This window comes from Peromyscus maniculatus, chromosome X (assembly GCF_049852395.1).
Source record: "Peromyscus maniculatus bairdii isolate BWxNUB_F1_BW_parent chromosome X, HU_Pman_BW_mat_3.1, whole genome shotgun sequence".
NCBI classification, from domain to species: Eukaryota; Metazoa; Chordata; class Mammalia; order Rodentia; family Cricetidae; genus Peromyscus; species Peromyscus maniculatus.
The window spans coordinates 115,213,548-115,235,445 of record NC_134875.1 but is presented as its reverse complement, the minus strand read 5'-3'; the positions used below and the strand labels follow the sequence as shown (position 1 = coordinate 115,235,445).

Below are 21,898 nucleotides of genomic sequence, written 5' to 3'. Positions count from 1 at the left end.
AGGGGGACGGAGCATGGTTCATCATAGAGTGCTTGCCTGTCATGACCAAACTTATGGGTTCAATCCCCAGCATCACCAAAAATGAAATAACAATTTGTTAATCTGAATGTACAAAACATGTACTATGGAAAAATAATTATGAAAGATACTAACTTCCAGACCCTTGAGGTCCTAAGTCTGTGATAAGCAAGGAAGGGAGGAATAGGGAAAGCAGCATTATCCACTAGGTTTGGGGTTTTGTACCTAGTGCCCTGATGCCTTGAGAGGAGTATATGGAAAAGAGGCAGCAGTGAGCATTTAAACCAGAGAAAACCAGTGAGATGGTTCAGTGGGCAAAGGTACTTGCTGCACAAGCCCAACAACTTGGGTTCAATGCCCAAAACCCATACCAAGATGAAGGCAAGAATCTACTCCACAAAGTTGTCTTCCAGCCTCCATCTGCAAACAGTGGCACATGCACAAATAATAAAAGGAGAAGGAGAAAGAAAAGAACGACCCCAGGCAAACGCTTCATGACCAATTTCAAAGGTTGTTCCAAGAATGCACGTGCTTTGTCTTTGGGAAAAAGGCAGGTATTCAGAATAAAGAGGGCACCCTGGCTTCAGATCATGCAAGTCCTTGGGTATCATGCTAAGCAGCCAATCCAAGGTCAGAAAGGAAGAAGGTGTCAAGAGTCACAGACTAGAGCTGTGAACTCAATGGCAGAGCACTTGCCTCTCAAGCATGATGGTCTAGGTTCCATCCCCCACCAAAATCACAGAGTAACATCAGCCAGCCTGCTTTAAGATGAGATAGGCATCCTCTGCAAAGGAGTGGCAGACACAAAGTAGAGGCTTTCACAGCAAAGGAGGTAAGAGCACGGGCCACACACAGGACTTCGATAGAACAGATATGTTCTATGACTGCTATATACACCAGCACGGGAAAAGTGTTTCAAGTTGAACCTTCAACAAAGGGTAAAAATGAAGTAGGGCATGGTGATTCATACATGTAATCCCAGTGTTCAAGAGGCAGAAACAAAATGATTGTTGCAGAATCATAGCCAGCTCATAGTGACCTTGTCTCAAAAAATGGAGGTGGGGGTGCATATCCTTGGGTGGCCTTCTTAACCTCTCTCTCTTCCTACACTGATCTGATCCTCACATCACCAAAGTTCATCTACATTACCCTTCTAATTAACACTGCCAGGACTTTGTCAGCCACAAAATTCCACTGCTCACGGAGCTGTAGGCTCCACCAGGGCAAGGCTGAGTGAGTGAGTGTGTGTGTGTGTGTGTGTGTGTGTGTGTGTGTGTGTGTGTGTGTGTGTGTACATTCACACATACAGAGACAGTAGAAAAGGACATCAGGCACCCTGCTCTATCATTCACTTTATTCCTTTGAGACAGGATCTGTCACTGAACCTGGAGCTAGGCTGGCGGCCAGCAAGCCCCACAAGTAAGCTCCTGTCTCTGCCACACATGTCCCCATGTAATTGGAGGCATGCACAGCCACACCCAACTACAATCTCAGCACTTGAGAGATATAAGCAGAAGGATCAGGAGTTCAGGGCCATCCTTGGCTGGATAGTGAACTCAAGGCCAGCCTAAGATACATGAGACCCCATCTCAAAAAATAAACTACTGAATAATTAAAACTTGTTAAAGAGTGGGTCTCAATTTTTTTTACCATATTCACTGAACTATGTGGCTAGGAGATGGTAGCATGATTTTAGTAATCATTTCATAATGTATATAAACAGCAAAACTTACATAATATTTGTACATCTTGAATACATACAATTTTATATGTTCTTTTTAAAAAGGACCATTTTTCTTCCAGTCATGATGGCCCCTGCCTAACACATCCTTTCCTGTGCCCTACCCCCACCCCTTTACCGAGTCTGCTATTTTTGAAAGGAGCCAGTACAATTTGGAGTGAGTGCCCATTAGTGAGTTTTAAGGGTAATCCATAATTTTAACAACAAATGACTGACTCCATGAACGCTTTAAAGCTAATGTATTTGTCAGCCTTTTATACCTTGAGCTCAATGGGAAATGCCTTAGAAATAGGCATTTCAACCACTTATTTCTTTTTAATAGAAATGACTGAATGTTGGTGGGAGGAGATACTCGGGGTGGGGGGGAGAACTGTTTGGAACTGTCCACTTTCGAGTCCTAAATACAGCATTACAAATGAACTACCAACACAATTCCACTTCAGGCTACTTGGGGACTGGAGAGATTGCTGTATTAGTTACTGTTCTGGTTGGTGGGACAAAAGCAACTTAAGCATATCCCTGGCTCCCAGGTTGAGAGCGCAGTCTGTCATGTGGAAGGTGAGGAAGGTGGGATGATAACACTGACTCTCTGGTGGCAGTGTGAGGCCCACGGTGGTCACACTATGTGCTCGGTCATGAGGCAGACAGATGAGTGTTCAGCGTGCCTTTTCCTTCTTAACTTTTAAAACAGTATTGTAAAATTACATTTATTTATTTCTTTATTGTGTGTTTGGGTGGGTGTGCACACATGCGTTCATGCACCATTGTATGTATGTGGAAGTCAGAGGATGAAAACATGCTAGAGGTGACTCTCTCCTTCCACTTTGTAGGTCCTAGAAACTGAACTCAGGTTCTTGGGCATAGCAACAAGTACCCTACCTACTAAGCCATCTCCCAGGTCCTTTTTAACTTTGTATTCAGTTCTGACACCAGCCCATGGAATGAATGGTGCTGCCCACATTCAGAGTGGATCTTCCCTACAGAGATGGCTCAGCAGTTAAGAGCTATTTCTGCTGCTACACTGGTGTGGAGCACATCTTAATCCCAGCACTCAGAAGGCAGAAGCAGGTGGATCTCTGAGTTCAAGGCTAGCCTGGTCTACAGAGTGAGTTCCAGGACAACCAACGCTACACAAAAAAAAAAAAAAAGTCTCAAAACAAAAAGATAAAAAGAGCTATTTCTGCTCTTCTAAAGACCCACAATTGGTTTCCAGTACCCACATTGGCAGCCCACAACCTCCTGTCACTCACTCCAGCTCTAAGGGACCCATGCCCTCTTCTGCTCTACACATGTGGCATACACACACGGAGATGCACACATATACAAAAGTAATTAAAAATAAACAAACCTTTAAAAACAAGATGGAGTGGAAGAGATGGTTCAATAGGTAACAGTACTTGTTCCACAAGCATGAGGACCTAAGTTCAACTGCCCAGCAGCCATGTGAAAAGCTAGGGGCCACCACACTTGTGCCTGTAACCACAGCATTGTGTGGATAAAGACAGACAGATCGCTGAGACTTCCTGGCCACCAGTCTAGCTCCAGATTCAGTGAGACACCTTGTCTCAAGAGAATAGGGTACAGAGTGGTAGAGCAAACACTCAACATCTTCCTCTGGCCACCATGTGCTTGCACATAGGCAGTACACACACACACACACACACACACACACACACACACACACACACACACACACAATCATTCTTCCCCTGTCATAGCTATATTCCTTATTACTGCCTTTCTGGGAAAAATGATTTCAAACACAAACTAACTCTCAAAGGCCTTCTATATTTTTTGTCAAGTAGAAAATCTTCAATGTTCTAAAAGTAAATCACATGTCCAAGTAATATAAGTTGCCTAAACGGTTACTCTGGAGTGGATTGTCTGGGTATCTGTTTACTTGTTTGTGTGAGACAGTCTCATATAGCTCAAGCTGGCCTCAAACTCCTGATCCTCCTGTCTCCACTTCCTAAGTGCTAGGATTACAGAGATATATGGTCTTTTGGGGGATTTCTTGTGATTTGGCTGGTTTGAGTTTTGTTTTTGTTTTTTAACAATCTCTTAATTTGCATAGCATATAAAGTCATTGAAAATAAGCCAAAGGAAATATTTCAAATAGGGCTTCAACTAAAGGCAACATAAATTACCCTCCAACAGGAATCATCTTTTAATTGTAACTATTTCACAAATCAGATGTCAAATTGACCTTAACTCTGAAACTTCCTACATCAAAAAGGGATAAACAAAGGCATAAGAATAATAAAGAAATCCAATCAGAATATTATCAAATGCTACAATCTCAGATGTCCATTTGCACCTTGCTAAAACACTTCTAGCCATCCCATGAGTGGTTCAGTAGTAGAATTCTAACATGGGGCTGGAGAGGTGGTTCAGCAGTTAAAAGCAGGTGGACCCAGATTCAGTTCCCAGCACCCACATGGCTGCTCACAATTATCTGTAACTCCAGTTTCAAGGAGTCCAATACCATCTTCTAGCCTCCCAAGGCACCAGGCATACACATTATATACAAACATACATGAAAGCAAGACACTCATTCATGTAAAATAATGAAATAACTTAAAGGAAAAAATCTAATCTCCCATTTTTCATTTTTTGAAAATGTGTATGTCTATGCATCTGTGTCTATTCCATGTGCAGGTGCCCAAGGAGAGTAGAAAATGAAGTTGGATCTCCTGGAGCTAGAGTTAACAGGGAATTGCGAGGTGCCTGATTTGGGTGGTAGACACAAAATCTGGGTCCTCTAGAAGAGCAGGAAGCACTCTTAACTGCTAAACAATCTCTCTAGCCCCTTTCCTCTTTCTCTTACCAATACCACCATCTGAGTGTCCATGTACGTTTTGAAGGCAGCACATGCATTCTGTTTTTATGGTGTTATATTTTACATGAATTCATGTTGGGGAATATTATTTTAAGGTATGTTACTTTTGTTTATGTTGTATTTGTTTAACTCTGTGAAGCTGTGTTACTGTGCCTGTCTAAAACACCTGATGGGCTAATAAAGAACTGAATGGCCAATAATGAGGCAGGAGGGAGAAAGGATAGGCAGGGCTGGCAGGCAGAGAGAATTATTAGAAGGAGAAATCTTGGAGGAGGAGGAGAAGGAACAAGAGAGCAAAGAGGAGGATTTCAGGGGCCAGCCACCCACCCACCCATCCACCCAACTACACAGCCAGACACAGAGTGACAAGGAAAGAAAAGGTATACAGGAATAGAGGAAGATAAAAGCCCCAAGGCCAAAGACAGGATAATTTAAGAAAAGCTGGCAAGAAACAAGCCAAGCTAAGGCCGGGCATTTGTAAGTAAGAATAGGCCTCTGTGTGTGATTTATTTGGGAGCTGGGTGGTGAGCCCCCCAAAAGAGTAGAAAAAAACAACCAACAACAAATTCATTTTCATTTGTTTTTTTAATAATGTTTTGTTATATTTTACATATTTTGTGTGTGTGCAAGTGCCACTGCACATGTATGGAAGTCAAAGAACACCTTCCAAGAGTCTGTTCTCTCCTCTCACCATGTGGGTTCTGGGAATCAAACTTAGATTATTACACTTGGTGGTAAGTGCTTTTACCTGCTAAACCATCTCCCTGCTTATTTTGGTTTTATTTGTTTGTTTTTGTTTTGTTTTGAGGCAAGGTCTCACTATATGATTGAGGATAGCCTAGAACACACTCTACAGCCCAGGCTGGCCTCAAACTCACTATCCTCCTGCCTCTGCTTTCTCAGTGCTGGAATTATAGGCATAATTTCAAGTGATACCATTATGGCAGGAACAGATTCTTTTTCTCCACTGACTTAACTAAAAAAGAAGGAAAAGCAGAGTGTCCAATGGGAGAGGGGATCGGGAATCCACAATCTGAGTTTGATTGGAGAGCTGAAACTTTTATATTTGGGGTTCCCTTTCTCAGAAATGGCTGGTTTGGGCTATTGTAGAGGATTGGGTAATCCAGACAAAGAAAAAAAAAAGCTGACTTGTTCCCACTACATAAGCCCCCAACCTCTCCCAGGAGATTTGGGAGTTCCACCAAAAAAAAGCCTACCAAGTCTTTGTCTAGAAGAGAGAAGACTCGGGAAGTCAGCCATCTTAAATGTTGAAGTGAAAAGTACATTAATCTACCTAAAGCCTGTCTGTCCGCCTACCAGAGAGCTGTCTAACACCTAGTCCCTTAGACTGATACAGAGTTAGAACGTAAGACAGCTATCTAGGTGCCTGATAAGCCTCCTCTAAAAGCAGCTGAGACAACGTTAAAGCAGAAAAAAGACCAGAGTTGCTGCAGATCCAGAAGTATTCTACAATGCTCCAACGTGTTCTATTAGGTCTTGTGACTAAATCAAAGAAATGGCATAATATAACAATTTTTTTTCAGAGCTGAGGACCGAACCAGGGCCTTGCGCTTACTAGGCAAGCGCTCTACCACTGAGCTAAATCCCCAACCCCAATATAACAAATTTTTGCTCTCTCTCCTGGGTACTCTTGGACTTAGCACCTACTGTAGCCCTTGGGAAAAAAATCTATTTCTCCTTTTATGTGTGCCTGTTAAAAGTCTATTCTGAATAACAGTGTCTCCAATGATTTTATAAGCAACCATAACACTTATCTTGCATGCCAAAAAGGGTGGGGGTCATGACAACCAATAAAATAAAACAGATTTTAGCAGCAGACATATCCTAAAAGAATCTCCTGGTTTCCAACATGTTTACTTTCTTTAGCTAAAAGAGAAGGAATGACTATGCCCACTAAGTAATTGCTATCCGCCCAAGTAAAGTCACTCCTCAGGCATTGTGGTGTTGGCTGCCTTGTGATTCCATTCCCCTTAGTCTTTTTCTTTAATAAGACTTTCAGCCATCAGCACAACTGCTGGCTCTTAAGGCTATTTTTCTCCAGCAAAGTGATCTCAGCACATAAAGACATTCAATAGCAATTAGGTTTTATTGTTTTCATCTCTCTTATGTGTATAGGAGCCATTGAAATGTAAAATGCACACATCCTCTGACTTAGCAATTCCCTTCTATGGATTCATCCCACAGATGTGCTTGTGTGTGGGTACAGAACATATTTGCACATGGAGGTCAAAATGTAGAGTGATTTAAGGTTAACAAAATAAAGAGTACAACCTAAATACAATACTATAAGCACAATAGCATAAATGCAATAAATACTGTCAGGCCCATAGTGCACACAGCTAGACAAGTTGTAAAAGGTCCTTACACAATGATATGTGATCAGGGTAAGGTGGGAACAATGTCTTCAGCATGCTAGCTAGAGTGGCTGTGGGTGTGGCCCAGTAGTAGGACACTTACTTAGCTAGAACACATGGTGCCTTGCGTTCCCATTCATTGCACTGCCTACCCCAAAAAGTTTATATATCCATCCATGCATATGGACAGGTGCATGCACACACACACACACACACACACACACACACACACACACACGCACACACACACACACGCACACGCACACAAGCATGCACGCACTCACGCGTCCCTGAATTAATAACAACAGCAAAAAAAAATGAATGTAGTTGCTTCTGTAGAAGAAAAATAACACAAAATAAGGTAAATGAAGTCCTTTTATGATAAGCTTTTCTATAGATTTAACTTTTTTATCCTGTGCATCAATTTTTCTTTGTGCACACATACCGAGCTAAGAGTAGTCAGCCAAGACTTACCCTCGACAAAGCTGTCTAATAGCGGCACCTACTGGTAAAATCCCTTCCTGTCCCAACGTATCTCCTGAAGAAGAAAACCCATCATTTTCCTGGCAGAGCCACTGCAGCTATTACTCAGGAAATACATTTCTATTAAAGCCTCCTAAGGAACTCTTTGCTGATATGAGGCCTTCTGAGCATCAGGTTTAAAAGTACCATCTGGCTGGGAAGTGACGGTTCATTATGGTTTGAATTGAAAGCTATAAAAAGGCATGAATATTTCTATACCCTTCCATGGGGTGATCTCCAGCATATAATGCCAAGTGAAAAAAAGCAAGTCAGAAAAAAATGAGAAGAATATGCTATGATGTATCTAAAAAGGGGAGAAGTCACAGATGGACATACACATTTGTTTTTATTTTTAATTAATTTCAAGATTTATTTTTATTTACATGTATAAGTGTTTTGTCTGTATGTTTGTAAGTGTGCCGTGTTCATGCGGTGCCCATGGAGGCCAGAAGAGAGCGTCAAATACCCTGGAACTACAGTTATACATGATTGTGAGCTGCCATGTGAGTGCTGGGACCTGAACCCAGGTCCTCTGCAAGAACAGATCCTCTTAACTGCTGAGTCATGTGTCCAGCCCCTATTTATATTTTTTTTAAAATGCAAAAATGGGGCTAACAAGATCGCCCAATGGACAGCCAGGCAGTGGTGGCACACGCCTTTAATCCCAGCACTCGGGAGGCAGAGGCAGGTGGATCTCTGTGAGTTCGAGGCCAGCCTGATTTGCAAAGCGAGTTCCAGAACAGGACAGCCAGGGTTACACAGAGAAACTCTGTCTCTAAAAACTGAAAATAAAGAAGATGGCCCAGTAGATAAGGATGCTTGTCACCAAGCTAATGATCAGAGTTCTACCCCCAAGACCTCTATAAGACCTATATGGTAGAAGGAGAGAGCCGAGTCCCATAAAAGTGGTCTCCACCATGACAGGCAAACTGTGGCACATGTGTCCAGACATACACACACACATGCACTCAAATAAAATTTCATTTTTTAAATGGAATGAACCAAGAACAAAAGAACAAATAGTTGCTATACAGGAAGGTAGAGGAGAAGTAGAGGAATGTCATGGTGCAAGTATGGAATGCACCCTCACAGGTTCCTGTATTTGAACACTTGCCCCCCAGCTGTAGCGCTGTTTAGGGACAGCAAGGAACCTTTTGGACGAGGGGCCTACTTGGCAGATAGTATGGGATGAGAGTTAATAGACCAGCTTTGCTGTGCACTTGGTGTCTGCCTACAGCGTGAAACAACCCACCTCATGCTCCCTCCCACCAACACGGACGGGAGCCAGTCTCACGGCCGTGCCTCCTCCATCCTGATGGGTTATAGCTCCTCAAACTGTGAGGCAAATTAAACCATCCAAGGCTCAGGAGGTAGCTAAGCTGCTTGCGTGCTTCCCTAGCATTCACAAAGCCCTGGGGGTCCACCCCCAACACTACATAAACCAAAGCTGATGGTACCTACCTGGAATCCCAGAACTTGGGAGGTAACAGCCAAGGAATCAGAAGTCCAAGGTCATCATAGGGTTCCATGAGAGCCCATCTCAATTTTAAAAAACAAACACACACTCTTCCCTTAAGCTGTTAGGGTGGGGTATTAATTATGTCACAGAGATGAGAAAAGGAACCAGTATAAGGAACTAGGAATAGAACTAGATTTCTCTAAGCCAATGACTATTTTATTTTTAATTATGCATCTGTGTGTAGGGATGCACATAGGTGCAGGTCAGAGGCACTGGATACCCTGGAGCTGGAGTTACAGGCAGCTGTGAGCTGCCTACTGGGAGTGCTGAGAAAACTCAGGTCCTCTGCAAGAGCAGTACACATTTTTTAAAACAGGGTATCTCTATGTAGTTCTTGCTTGTTCTGGAACTCACTATGTAGACCAGGCTAGCCTCAACTCACAGGGACCACCTGCCTTAGCCTCCAAGTGCTAGGATTAAAGGCATGTCCCACCATGCCCAATCTGCAGTACACATTCTTAATTGCTGAGCCATCATTCGAGCCCAAAGTCAATGATTCTTTCTTTTTCTTTTTTTTTTTAAAGATTTATTTATTTATCATGTATACAGTGCTCTGCCTGCATGTGTCCCTGCAGGCCAGAAGTGGGCACCAGATCTCATTACAGGTGGTTGTGAGCTACCATGTGGTTGCTGGGAATTGAACTCAGGACCTCTGGGAGAGCAGTCGGTGCTCTTAACCACTGAGCCATCTCTCCAGCCCAATGGTTCTTAATGGAGACAGCTCTACCTCTGCCCTCCCACCATTTGGTAATATCTGGAGAAAATTTTAGTGTCATAATTGAGGACAGGGCTAGTGACATCTAGCACCTCACATGTGACAATATACATGCCCCAGTTATGCCGTGCTGGGGATGGAACTCGGGGTTTATGTACACTGAACAAACACTCTACCAACTAAACTACATCCCAAGCCTTGAAATCTCTTTTTTAAGAAGTGAAGTGATCCAAAATAGATTGCCAGGATAAGTGGCATAGATCTGTGAAATACTAAAGCGCATTGAATGAGACACTTCTAATGTCTCATTAAAATCTCTAGGATGTTCATAACATAAGGACCGACAAAAAGGCACCAGCCCCAAGCTTCACAACCTGAGTTTGATCCCTAGTATCTGCACAGAAGAACCAACTCCTGCAAGTTGTCCTCTGACCTCCACATACATGCTGTGGCACATGAATCCACACATATGTGCTCTAGAGCACACACACATACACACAAAATAAATATAAAATTCTTTAAAAAACACAGAGAGAACTAGGCATGGCAGTTACTACCTGTGACCCCAATACTTGAGAGACTAGGGTTAGAGGATTGCTAAGTTTGGGGCCAGCCTGGGCTACACAGTGAGTTCTAGGTAAGCCTGCCACACAAGCCTAACAACCTGAGTTCGTTCCCCAGAACACACAGCAGCAGAAGAAAACCAATAACTGCAAACAGTCTCTCTCTCTCTCTCTCTCTCTCTCTCTCTCTCTCTCTCTCTCTCTCTCTCTCTCTCACATACACACACACACACACACACACACACACACACACACACACACACAAATAAGTAAAAGTAAAAACCAACCAAGGAGAGTATAACCACTGTATGAAGGCCCCTGATTATTAGAGAGGGATGCTTGGCAGCAAGGATGTAGCTGGATATACACAGACAGGCAACTGATGGCCAGGCAAGCCAAAGGCCAATGACAAGCATGAAAGGCAAGATTTGCTAATGAGTGTGGCAAGCAATCGAAGGCACAGAAATAAAGCCTTCCTAGAATGATTGGTTCAATTCTTCATTTGTTTTGTTGGGGATCTAGGGAGAAGACGGAAGACCACAAGAGGGACATCTAAGGTATAGGGACTCTCCATGGAAAAACTGAAAACTACTTCACATCGTCCAAACTGGAACCCCTGAGTGTGGGAGGAATTGAAATGACATGGGACAGATGAACGAAGCAGCATGTGATGAAATGAAGCAGCATGTGATGAAATGTGAGCGCCTTCAGGCTTGGCAAATGATCCTGATTTTTTTAAACATTTATAGTCAGGCATGGTGGCACCTGTCTTTAATCCCAGCACTTGAAAGACAGAGGCAGGTGCATCTCTAAGTTCAAGGACAGACAGAACTACATAATGAGACCCTGTCTCAAAGAAACAAAAATCCAACCATTTCTTCTTTATGTGTGTGCACACATCCATGGATGCAGACAAAGGCAAGAGGACAGTGTCAGGTCCCTAGAACTGGACTTAAGGGGGGCTATGAGCTGCCTACTGTGGGTGCTGGGAACCAAACGGGTCCTCTGGAAGAGTTGCAAGCACTCTTAGCCACTGGGCCATCTCTCGAGCCCCATGACTGAGTATCTTGAGGGAAACGGAACTGGCAGGTGAGGCCCAGCAGTACAGTGGTTGTCACATTTGTTTTAGAAGGATAGATGGCCACCAACATGGAAAATAGGCAGACTGGGGACAAGACTAGAGAAGGGACAGCTCATTTATTTATATTAGCCGTTATAAATTGTTGTCACAGTCAATTTAATCCTTTCCTAAACATTAAGCTTGAAAGCTGCTGCAAAGACAAGTCAGGCAGAGCTGTGTTTCTTCAAGACACAGCTAGCAAGATAGACTAGTGAGAACAAAGTAGTCTGAAGCAAAAATAATAGGAAATAATAAATTCATATGTAATTCTTAAGGTTCTGGCACTGTTAGGAAAAAACAGTAATTACCCCTTAGGGATCTAGGCAAGAATTGAAACCAAATGACAATGACTGGACCCAGAAAGATCAACAAGCCACTTACCAATGGAACCGGAGTGTTTGGCTCAAATTCTGTAGAATTAGCATCTAAAGACAAAGACATTTCGTGATTTACCAACATTGCTGACACATGTTCTTGATTGAAATAAAAGGTTCTTGGTAAATCTGGGACTTACCTTTCAAGCCCAGGCAGTTTCTTGCAAATTCAATCACAGCCAGTTGCATCCCAAGGCAAATTCCTATTAGGAGAAGCACATGAGCACGTTTTGTATCTAGAGACATTCAATTGTTTCCTGAAGTCTCTTAGAATGCGGACCTCAAGAGAGGAAGACTTCCTGTTTTGTTCCCTGTGATCCCCCTAGCACCCAGAATAGTTCCTGGGAGAGCAGTGAATGATAGAGGTTAAAACTAAAGGAGCAACCTAAGGTCCAGAGGTGAGCAAGAAGCAACTGGAAGGCAGATGAGCAAGCGACAAGCTCCCAGAAGACAAGTATGCCATCAGCCACAGCTGCTCTTGAAGCAAGGCACCGATGTGGGCTGCAGAGCTGTTTCAAAGACCTTGAGTCTTTCAGAGCATGGCTCACCACACCCCAACTCAAGAGGAAGTCTCCTTGGGCTGAGATTTCACATTCCTGCTTCTCATGCATTCACAACCAAGATACGGCCTTGTCCACAGGGCATCCTGAGGTTGGTCAGTCTGACGATGGCCTCCTAAGGAGCTGGGGCTGCTAATCTCAGGGAGAAAAGGAGCAGCAGGAGCTGACACGGGTGCTATGGGCAGGTGCATGGCAGAAAGCAGGCAAGGAGACACAAAATGAAGCTGAGCAGGTGATCAAAAAAGGCAGAAGTGGATTGGAGAGGTGGCTCGGAAGTTAGGAGCACTTGGTCCTCTTGCGGAGGGCCCAGGTTCTCAACACCATATGGCAGCTCAAAAATGTCTGTAATTCCAGTTCCAGAAGATCCAAAGCCCTCTTCTGGTCTCCAAGGACACTGCATGCATGTGGTACACAGACAGACACACATACAAGCAAAATACCAAGGCACCTAAAATAATAATAAATCTTAAAAAAAAAAAGATGAGTGGAAGATAAAGCCTGGGTCACTGCAGGCCTGTTGCCATACAGATGCTTTTGAATCTATCTCCACACTCACTGCAGCCCAACTCCCTCCTATAAACAGACAGCAAGGAGCATTCCAGATGCTGCTACAGACATATACATGTGATCCAGGAGATGCAAGGGGAGAAGCCATCAATGCAACAGCATGCCAGGATTAAAGGGATAAGCAGGAAATGGCTGAGTACTCAAGGAACTTCAGAAAGTTCCATATGGTTAGGGCATTAAGAGACATGATGTTGTGAAGCAGAGATGCATATCTGTAATCCTAGCACATGGGAGGTATAGGCAAGAGGATTGGGAGTTCAAAGCCAGCCTCGGCTACACAACAAGTTCAAGGCTCACTTGAGTATAGGGATATGAGAGAAAATATATTCAACATACACTATATACATGTACAAAAGCTTGAAAAATAGATTAAAACAGTAGAAATGTGAAAAGATTTCGCTGGCCATTTTATATAGTTTTTTATATATTGACAGACCAGATATAACATGTACTGTATAAAACAGAGCACCTGAGGCTGGAGAAATGGCTCAGCAGCACAAAAAAACCCTGTCTCCAAAAACTAAAACAGAGAGAGAGAACACTTGTTATTCTTGCAGAAGAGCCAGTTTCGGTTTCCAGTACCCATGCCTTCTTCGGAGCTCAAAGACCACCGGGCACCCATGTGGTGCACAGACATACAAACAGGGTACTTACTGGTCATTTTGTCTTTATTAAACTTACATGCCTTTAACTGCACAAAATAAAGACAGGAATAAAGGGCACACATGGCGAGGGGACATGAGAACAACTTGCAAACATCTGCACAATGAAAAATCACATCAGGAGCTTTCACCAAGTTTAGGTGGAAACTGAGTTTAGAGAGAGATTTAAAAAAAAAAAAAACCAAACCATGAAGGGCAGAGCTGTAGCTCAGTTGATTGCTTGCCTACCACGCTCCAAACTCCAGGTTCCATTCCCCACTGTAGCATACGCTGGTGCCTATCTATAATCCCAGCACTAGGGAAGTGAAGACAGGAGGATCAAGAGTTCAAGGTCACCTTGGCTATATAGCAACTTTAAGGCCAGCCCGAGCTACATAAAACACCCTGTATGAAAACATCTTGTGATCGTTTGAATGAGAACGGCCTCCATAGGCTCATAAGTCTGAATATTTGGTCTCCAGTTGGAGGCTGTCTGGGGAGTGACTAGGAAGTGTGGCCTTGTTGGAAGAAAAGTTACTTCGGGCAGGCTCTGAGGTTCAAGACTTGCCATTTTGAGTAGCTCTCTCTGCTTCCTGCTTACAGATCAAAATTACGAGCTCTCAGCTGCTGCTCCAGTGCCATGCCTGCCTACCTGCTACCATGCTCCCCACCAGGATGGTCGTGGACTCCTCTCCCCCTCTGGAACTTTAAGCCCCAAATAAACCCTTCCTTCTTTCTACTATAAATTGCTTGGTCATGGTGTTTTATCACAGCAATGGAAAAGTAACTAAGACACATGCCCTTTCTTCATTTGTGTGTGTACATGACATATATGCACAAGTGGGTTGATAGTGCACACATACCCAAGTTCAGAGGCCATGGGAGTAAGTCAGGTGCCCTGCATTATCGATCTCTATCTTACTCCCTTGATACAGGGTTTCTCAATGAACCTGGAGCTTGCCAATTCATCTAGGCTAGCTGGCCAGCAAGCCCCAGCAACCCTCCTGTCTCCCTATCCCCCAACACACAGTGTTAAGGTTATATGCATGTACAGTCATACCTAGCTTTTAATGGGTGTTGGGGATCAAACCAGGATGTTTGCTGCCCACTGTGCCATTTCCCCCGCCTGAACACCCCTTCTTAAAAAGCAAAAAGTAACAATGGCCCAAATGAGCTTAGGTCAGGATAAAACAAAGCAAGTGTCCTGGTTTTTCTTTGGAAAAGGAGTCTCAAGAGTCTGGGGTATCCAGAAAAAGAGCAGGTAATAGAAAAAACTAACATCTAACATTCCACTGACCTTCCCTTCGATTTATAAACCCACCAGAATCCCTGCAACACAGTGGGAGACTGGGCCTCCATGCCCTCCTACCTGAATCTCCAGCCACAGAGCTGCCTTTAGCACATCCAGCTCCCATGTCATCTGGCCTTGCTGTTAAAAAACTAGGCTTTGCTATTTAAACAAGAGCATTCAAAAGACCTGCCTCTGAAGGCATAGTGATATATGCATGTAGTCTCAGTATTTGAGATGCTGAGACAGGAGGATAGCTTGAACCAAGAAGTTCAAGGTCAGCCTAGACAAGACAGCAAGATCATATTTCTTTTAAGAAAGAAAAAGAAGACCTGGTTTAGGCAACTTTTAACAGAGCTGCTCCTGTGGCACTGGTTGATCTTTTTGCATTATCTTCTCTAAAATGAATATAAGTTTCAGCTTAGAGCTGTGGATGCGGCACGGTAGTAGTGCTTATTTAGCATACACAAGGCCCTGGGTTTCATCCCCAGTACCACATACACACACAAAGTTTCCACTTAAGCACTTCTTTTTCTTTGCTTTTTGTTGTTGCTTGTTTGCTTGCTTGTTTGTTTGTTTGTTTGTTTGTTTGTTTTTCAAGATAGCTGTGTAGCTCTGGCTGTCCTAAAACTCACTCTGTAGCCCAGGCTGGCCTCAATCAACCTCAGAGATCCGCCTGCCTCTGCCTCCTGAGTGCTGGGATTAAAGGCGTGCGCCACCACACTTGGCTTAAGCACTTCTTTTTCAAACAGAAAGGTTAGTACAGAGTTCTGCGGAATGGCTTTTTGCTGCAAGTGCTAAGAGGACTGGTAAGAAGAATACAGAGACAGACTTCTTCCAGCTTCTTGCTACTCAGAGGCAAAGGTTTGCTATAAACTGTAAGTAATAATTCTAGGCTTTACAAATCATTTGATCTTCTCCAACTGTACAGCGATATGCAAAACAAATTGGGTGGCTATGTTACAATAAAACTTTATTTACAAAAGCAAGCTAGGAGCCACATTCAGTGTGATAAGCCCTGTAGCAAACAATTTGGTACCTGACTTTCAAAACTAAGTTCACACCTTCCCAAGAACAAACCTTATTATATGTTACCCCAACTAAGGTATGACACCTACCTTATGTCAAAAACCTGAATAAGGGATGGCAATATATATCAATGGCAGAGTTGCCTTGCATGTACCCTTAAGGCCCTAGGTTCAATTCCCAGCACTGAAAAAAAAACATGAAAACTCATAGGATCAATAAACAAAAATTTTACCCAGAAATGGAATCTTCTTTGTCCTTGCCCAAGAAATTGCCTGGAGTTTTCCCAGTGTTCCTCGGATTCCAAAGCCTCCAGGCACAAGAATACCACTGAAATTAACACAAGACGAAAGTAAGGTTGACCATCCACCATTTTAAAAATACTTTTCATTAATTAATACTCTGTGTGTGGGAGGGAGCATGTATGCCTGTGTATATGAGCAAGTACATGCCACAGTGAGTATGTGAAGGTCAGAGGACATCTTGTAACAGTTGGTTCTCTCCTTCTGCTTTGTGGGTGCCAAGATTCGAACTCAAGTTATCAGGCTTTGCAGCAGGAACTTTTACCTACTAAGCCATCTCACCAACCCATATTACTTTTCTTTTGAAAACTCGCGTCTTCGTCGGTTATATAGAATGTTCTCAAACTCAGTGCCTGGCACAACCACCAGTGAATGTCTCAGGTCTGTTTTCAGAATAGATTACATAATTAAACGTCTTTGAATCTCAACCTTATGGGGACTTATGACAGACAGTTTCTCATAACTGACTTTAATATATATTTTCTGATAGGTCTTGGTGGCTTCTGAGTATAGTAACTGAGAAATTCCACTCAATAAAAAATACAGACAGCCAATCATGGTAGTACATGCCTATTAACCCAACATTCAGAAGGTAGAAGCAGGAGGATTGCTACAAGTTCCAGGCTAGTTGACTATGGCTAAACAGCAAGAGTCTGCACCAGTAAATGAAAACCAAAAACAAAGACTACACTGAGAACTGTGTGTGATAATACATACTTGCAATCCCAGCACTCCAGATGCTGAGGCAGGAGGATTCAGAGTTCTAGGCCAGCCTGGACTATATAAATGAGATCTGTCTCAAAAGACAAAAACAAGTAAGTAAAAGAATATAAAATAGGGGTTGGAGAGATGACTCAGAGGTTAAGAGCACCGACTATTCTTCCAGAGGTCCTGAGTTCAATTCCCAGCACCCACATGGTGGCTCACAACCATCTGTAACAAGATCTGGCACCGTCTTCTGTGTACATAATAAATTTTAAATAAAAAGAATATAAAATAAAAGAATTTACCAGGCAATGGTGACACATGCCTCTAATCCCAGCACTCGGGAGGCAGAGACAGGTGGATCTCTGTGAGTTTGAGGCCAGCCTGGTCTACAAAGCGAGTTCCAGGAAAGGCGCAAAGCTACACAGAGAAATCCTGCCTTGAAAAACAAAACAAAACAAACAAAAAGAAAAAAAGGAGTTCTACTGAGGGCTGGTAGACAGGGAGAAGGAGAGAGAAACATAAAATGAATAAAAATAAAAATGGGTTAAAGTCCTTTTGTTGTTGTTGTTGTTGTTAAATTTCCAAGACAGGGACTCATGAAGTCCAGAGCAGCCCCAAACTCACTCTGTAGACAAGACCAGACCTGAACTCTGGGTCCCACGTGTTGGGATTACAGGTATGTACCATCACACCCAGCTGGGTTCTAACTACTATATCAAAACTTTCAGCGCTCTTACATCATCAGAAAGAGTTAAAGCAGCCTATGATGTCAATGGCCAATTAAGTAACAGTGAGTGAAATGGCTAGAGAAAACACTCAAACTAAAAGACAACAGTTCAGTCTATGTGGGTTTGAGGCCAGCGTGGTCTACATAGCAATTTCTGGTATAGCCAGGGCTACACAGAGAAAGCCTAGCTCAAAAAACCAAAAAAAAAAAAAAACAAGCAAGCAAACAAACAAACAACAAAACAGTTCAAGGGAAAAACCAGGAAAGTCATGGTAACCTCAAGATCCAATGCTGCCCCAGGTTGGTTCTCTCAGTCGCTTACAGAAAGAAAGGAGAAGGGAGGGGAGAACCGCACATGTGGAAGGGCTCGGGACACAGCTCAGTTGTTAGTGCTCGTCTAACACGCAGCCCTGGGATTCCATCCCCAGCGCCCCAGAAACCAGGCATGATAGTTAGTGCATGTCTGTAAACCCTGAACCTAGGAGGTGGAGACAGGAGGATCAGGAGTTCAAGGTCATCCCAAGATACACAGTTTCCAGGCTGGTCGGGGCTAAAAAGACCCTAATTCAGCAATCAATTAATTAATTAAAATAAAAATAAATTAGTAAACACATGGAAAAGAAAATCAGAGAAAGGTCCTGCTTGTACTTCACTTTATATATGCAGCAGTCATCACCGCCTCTTTCGGTAAAATCAGCACTCTTTCCCTGCAAATGCAGTCTCCCCACCCTGTCCAAAGAAAACCACTCCTGCTGCCCATGCCACCTGAGCTCGTGTGGTACACCTGAATGCAATGTGGCGGGAATGCTGCACAACCACCCGCAAAGGCCACCAGGACTTACCTACTCCAAATGCATAAAAGCCAGCAACTGTTACAAGTGGAATAGTTACAGAGAAAGCACAATGACATTGTCCTCCGCATGTGGACAGTACTCACTCAGCTAAACACAACTTCTGCCAAGCTTCATGGAATTTCACAGGGTCCTCGGCTTTGGTGATTGGCTCCAGATCAAGGGAGTCTATGTACTAAAAAAAAAAAAAAAAACATCAAAAACCCAACAGATTAAAGGAACATTTAAGAAAAATAAACACTCAAAAATACTACAGCTATGTGGTGATATATTATGTCCCCCAATATATTGTGCACCCTAATAAAGCTTATCTGGAGATCAGAGGAAAAAGCCAGCCAATATATTAAACATAGAGGTCAGGCAGTGGCAGCACATGCCTTTAATCCTAGCATTCGGGAGGCAGAGATCCATCCGGATCTCTGTGAGTTCAAGGCCACACTGGGAACAGAGCCAGGTGTGGTGGCACATGCCTTTAATCCCAGCACTAACCATAGAGGTCCGGAGGTCTGTATAGACAGACAAGAAGTGATATAGCTGGGCAGAGAGAGAAAGTAAGAAGGCAGGGACAGAAAGGCATATAGGCATGGGTATACAGGAAGTAGGCCTCTCTTTGGCTAAGGATTTCTAGCAATAAGAATATGTGGCTGTGGCTTCTTTCTGCTTCCCTGATCTCTCAGTTTTTACCCCAATATCTAGCTCCAGGTTTTTACTAATAAGACCTTTCAAGATTTGTCTTGCACAGCTATCTAACAGTTATTCAATAACTGAGGGCTAGTCTAGCTTAGAAGGAGTTCAGTGAGGCCTCCTTCTTTCCAGAGGATCTTATAAGGTACAGAGTGAATTCGAAGCCAGCATGGTCAAATTAGCAAAGCTCTGTCTCAAACCCTAAAATTAAAAGAGGGCTAGGAATATAGCTTAGTGATACAACATTTGCCTAGTGTGCTCAAAGTCCTAGGTTCAATCCTAGTACCACAAAGTGTAAGGGGAGAAGGAGCGGGAGATGGACGGAGAGATAGAAGAGAGAGAGGAAGAAGGAAAGGAAATGACCTGGGCACTGACTCTCTAGTGAGCTTCCTAGTAAGGAGCACTTTACATATGTTATCACAGGTCATCACTGGGGGACTTCCAACTGAATCTATGCAACTTCATGTTGGAAAGGCCTCTGGTAAGCTTGCACTTGCCTTTCCCCGGACTGCACCCCATAAGACTCTTCCATTTGCCGATTTTCCTTTGTATTCTCTGGCTATCATAAATCTTAGACATGGCTAGGACTGTATGTTGAGTCCTGTCAGTCCTCCTTTTCAACTTTCCATACAGTGCTTGGACTTCAAAGCCCTTCATCACAATCTGCCTCTTTGGGAATTTATAAATTGTGTTTATTTGTTTTGTGGTGCTGGGGAAGGAACCTAAGGCCTTGATCATGCTAAGTAAGCACTCCAGCACTGAGCCACATCCTCAGTTGTGATGGTTTGAGGGAGAATGTCCCCCCATAGGCTCATATTTTCGAAAGCTTGGTCCCTAGTTAATGGAACTGTTTGAGAAGGATTAGGAGGTGTGGTCTTATTGGAGGAGGCATGTCACTGGGGATGGGCTTTGAGGTTTCAGAAGCCCATGCCAGAACCAGTGTTCCTCTCTCTGCCTGCAACTGGTAGATAAGATAAGTAGATCACAGCTACTTCTCCAGCACCAAGCCTGCCTGCCTACTGCCATGCTCCTTCCATGATGATAATGGACTAACCCTCTGAAACTGTAAGCAAGTCCCCAATTAAAAAAAGAGTTGCCATGGCCATGTGTTTCTTCACAGCAACACAACAGTAAATTGTGTTTGTTTTATTTGTTTGTTTGTTTGTTTGTTTTGCAGTGCTGGGAATGGAACCCAGGGCCTTGATCATGCTAAGTAAACACTCCAGCATTGAGCCACAACCCAGCCCAATCTGCCTCTTTAGAATACAAAATACTCGAGTGACAGAACTATCTAGAAGAGGTCTGGAGAGACTGTTCAGCAGTTAAGAGCACCCGGTACTGCTGGGTTCCCAGCATTCATATCAAGCGGCTCACAACCACCTCTATCTCCAGCTCCAGGGAGATCCAATGTCTCGGGCCTCCCTCATGCACATGTACACACTCACATGTACACACTCACACATAGAAATAGCTACACATACAAATAACTAAAAATAAAATAAAGAAATAACTAGAAGAGCAGGCTGGGGACTCACCATCAGATTCAACTTGTGGTTGATGGCCAAGGCTGAGTGTTCCAGTGCTTTGAACACAGAGGCATAGCAGTCCCTGAGTTTGGTGTATTTACCAACCAGGGCGATGGAGCATATTTTCTGCAGTCTTTCATACCTGAGAGGGGAAACAAGCTCAAAGTCCATATGCACACTATGAAACATCACAAGCAACAATGCAGCCACTGCTCTTATTCCAAGGTACTTTTCAGAGCTTTAGAGACAGACAAGACGCTCAGTGTACTTGACACAAATCTCTCCTCCAACATGCCAAAATCTGCTCATCAGATTTCAAAAACATAAGAAGAGCTGGGAAGATGGCTCAGTGGATAAAGCACTTGACACGTAAGGATGAGGACCTGAACTCTTATCTCCAGAAACCATGTAAAAAGGTAGGCATGTCAATACACATCTGTAATCCCAGCATTCCTATAAGATAGGAGGTGGAGACAAGAGAGTCCCCAGAAATTGTCCTCTGTCCCCACATGCATATGGTAGCACAAATGCACGTGTGCATGCGTGCGCGCGCGCACACACACACACACACACACACACACACACACAGATTAAAAAAAAAACAGTTTCTTGCCGGGCGGTGGTGGCGCATGCCTTTAATCCCAGCACTCGGGAGGCAGAGCCAGACGGATCTTTGTGAGTTCGAGGCCAGCCTGGGCTACCAAGTGAGTTCCAGGAAAGGCGCAAAGCTACACAGAGAAACCCTGTCTCAAAAAAAACAAAAAAAAAACAAAAAAAAAAAACAGTTTCTTTAGAAACCCCAAGAATCCTCAATGTTGGCTTACATAAGCAAGTATAGATATAAATCTCAGAGTTTATCAAAGAAAAACTTAAAGCATCAAAACAAAAAAATAAAAAGCTATTTCATAAACACTGTGCTGTTTATAAATTAGTTTATAAGGTAACACTATATAAGAAAATGCAATGTACTTGTCAACAGGAAACATTCAAGTATGTTTGTAAGGTGACATCATATAAGAAAATGCATTCAAAGTTGTCTAAATTAAAATTATCACATTCCCAATTGGCACACTAAAGTCTGATTATTTGGAACATGTCTGAAGAATAGCGCTAAGAGAACTATTTAAAATATTACAAGACATTTAGATCATTTTGATGAGAAAATTCCATTCTACAAAAGACACTCAATCACATTTCACAATTATAGACACAATTTTCAGTGTTGCTTTTGT

The 21,898-nt window shown here is 43.1% G+C and overlaps 1 protein-coding gene across 6 annotated transcripts in view; it reads right to left on the bottom strand.

The window, feature by feature from the left end:
• Positions 1-21,898, bottom strand: part of Ctps2 (CTP synthase 2) — a 125,660-nt gene that overhangs the window by 67,154 nt on the left and 36,608 nt on the right. For all 6 annotated transcript variants that reach the window (XM_042268977.2, XM_042268980.2, XM_042268978.2 and 3 more), the window contains exons 9-13: positions 20,676-20,808; positions 18,543-18,631; positions 16,104-16,198; positions 11,927-11,989; positions 11,794-11,837 (exon numbers count right to left, since the gene is read on the bottom strand). In XM_042268977.2, coding sequence (XP_042124911.1) covers positions 11,794-11,837; positions 11,927-11,989; positions 16,104-16,198; positions 18,543-18,631; positions 20,676-20,808 — 424 coding nt within the window. The remainder of the gene's footprint in view (positions 1-11,793; positions 11,838-11,926; positions 11,990-16,103; positions 16,199-18,542; positions 18,632-20,675; positions 20,809-21,898) is intronic.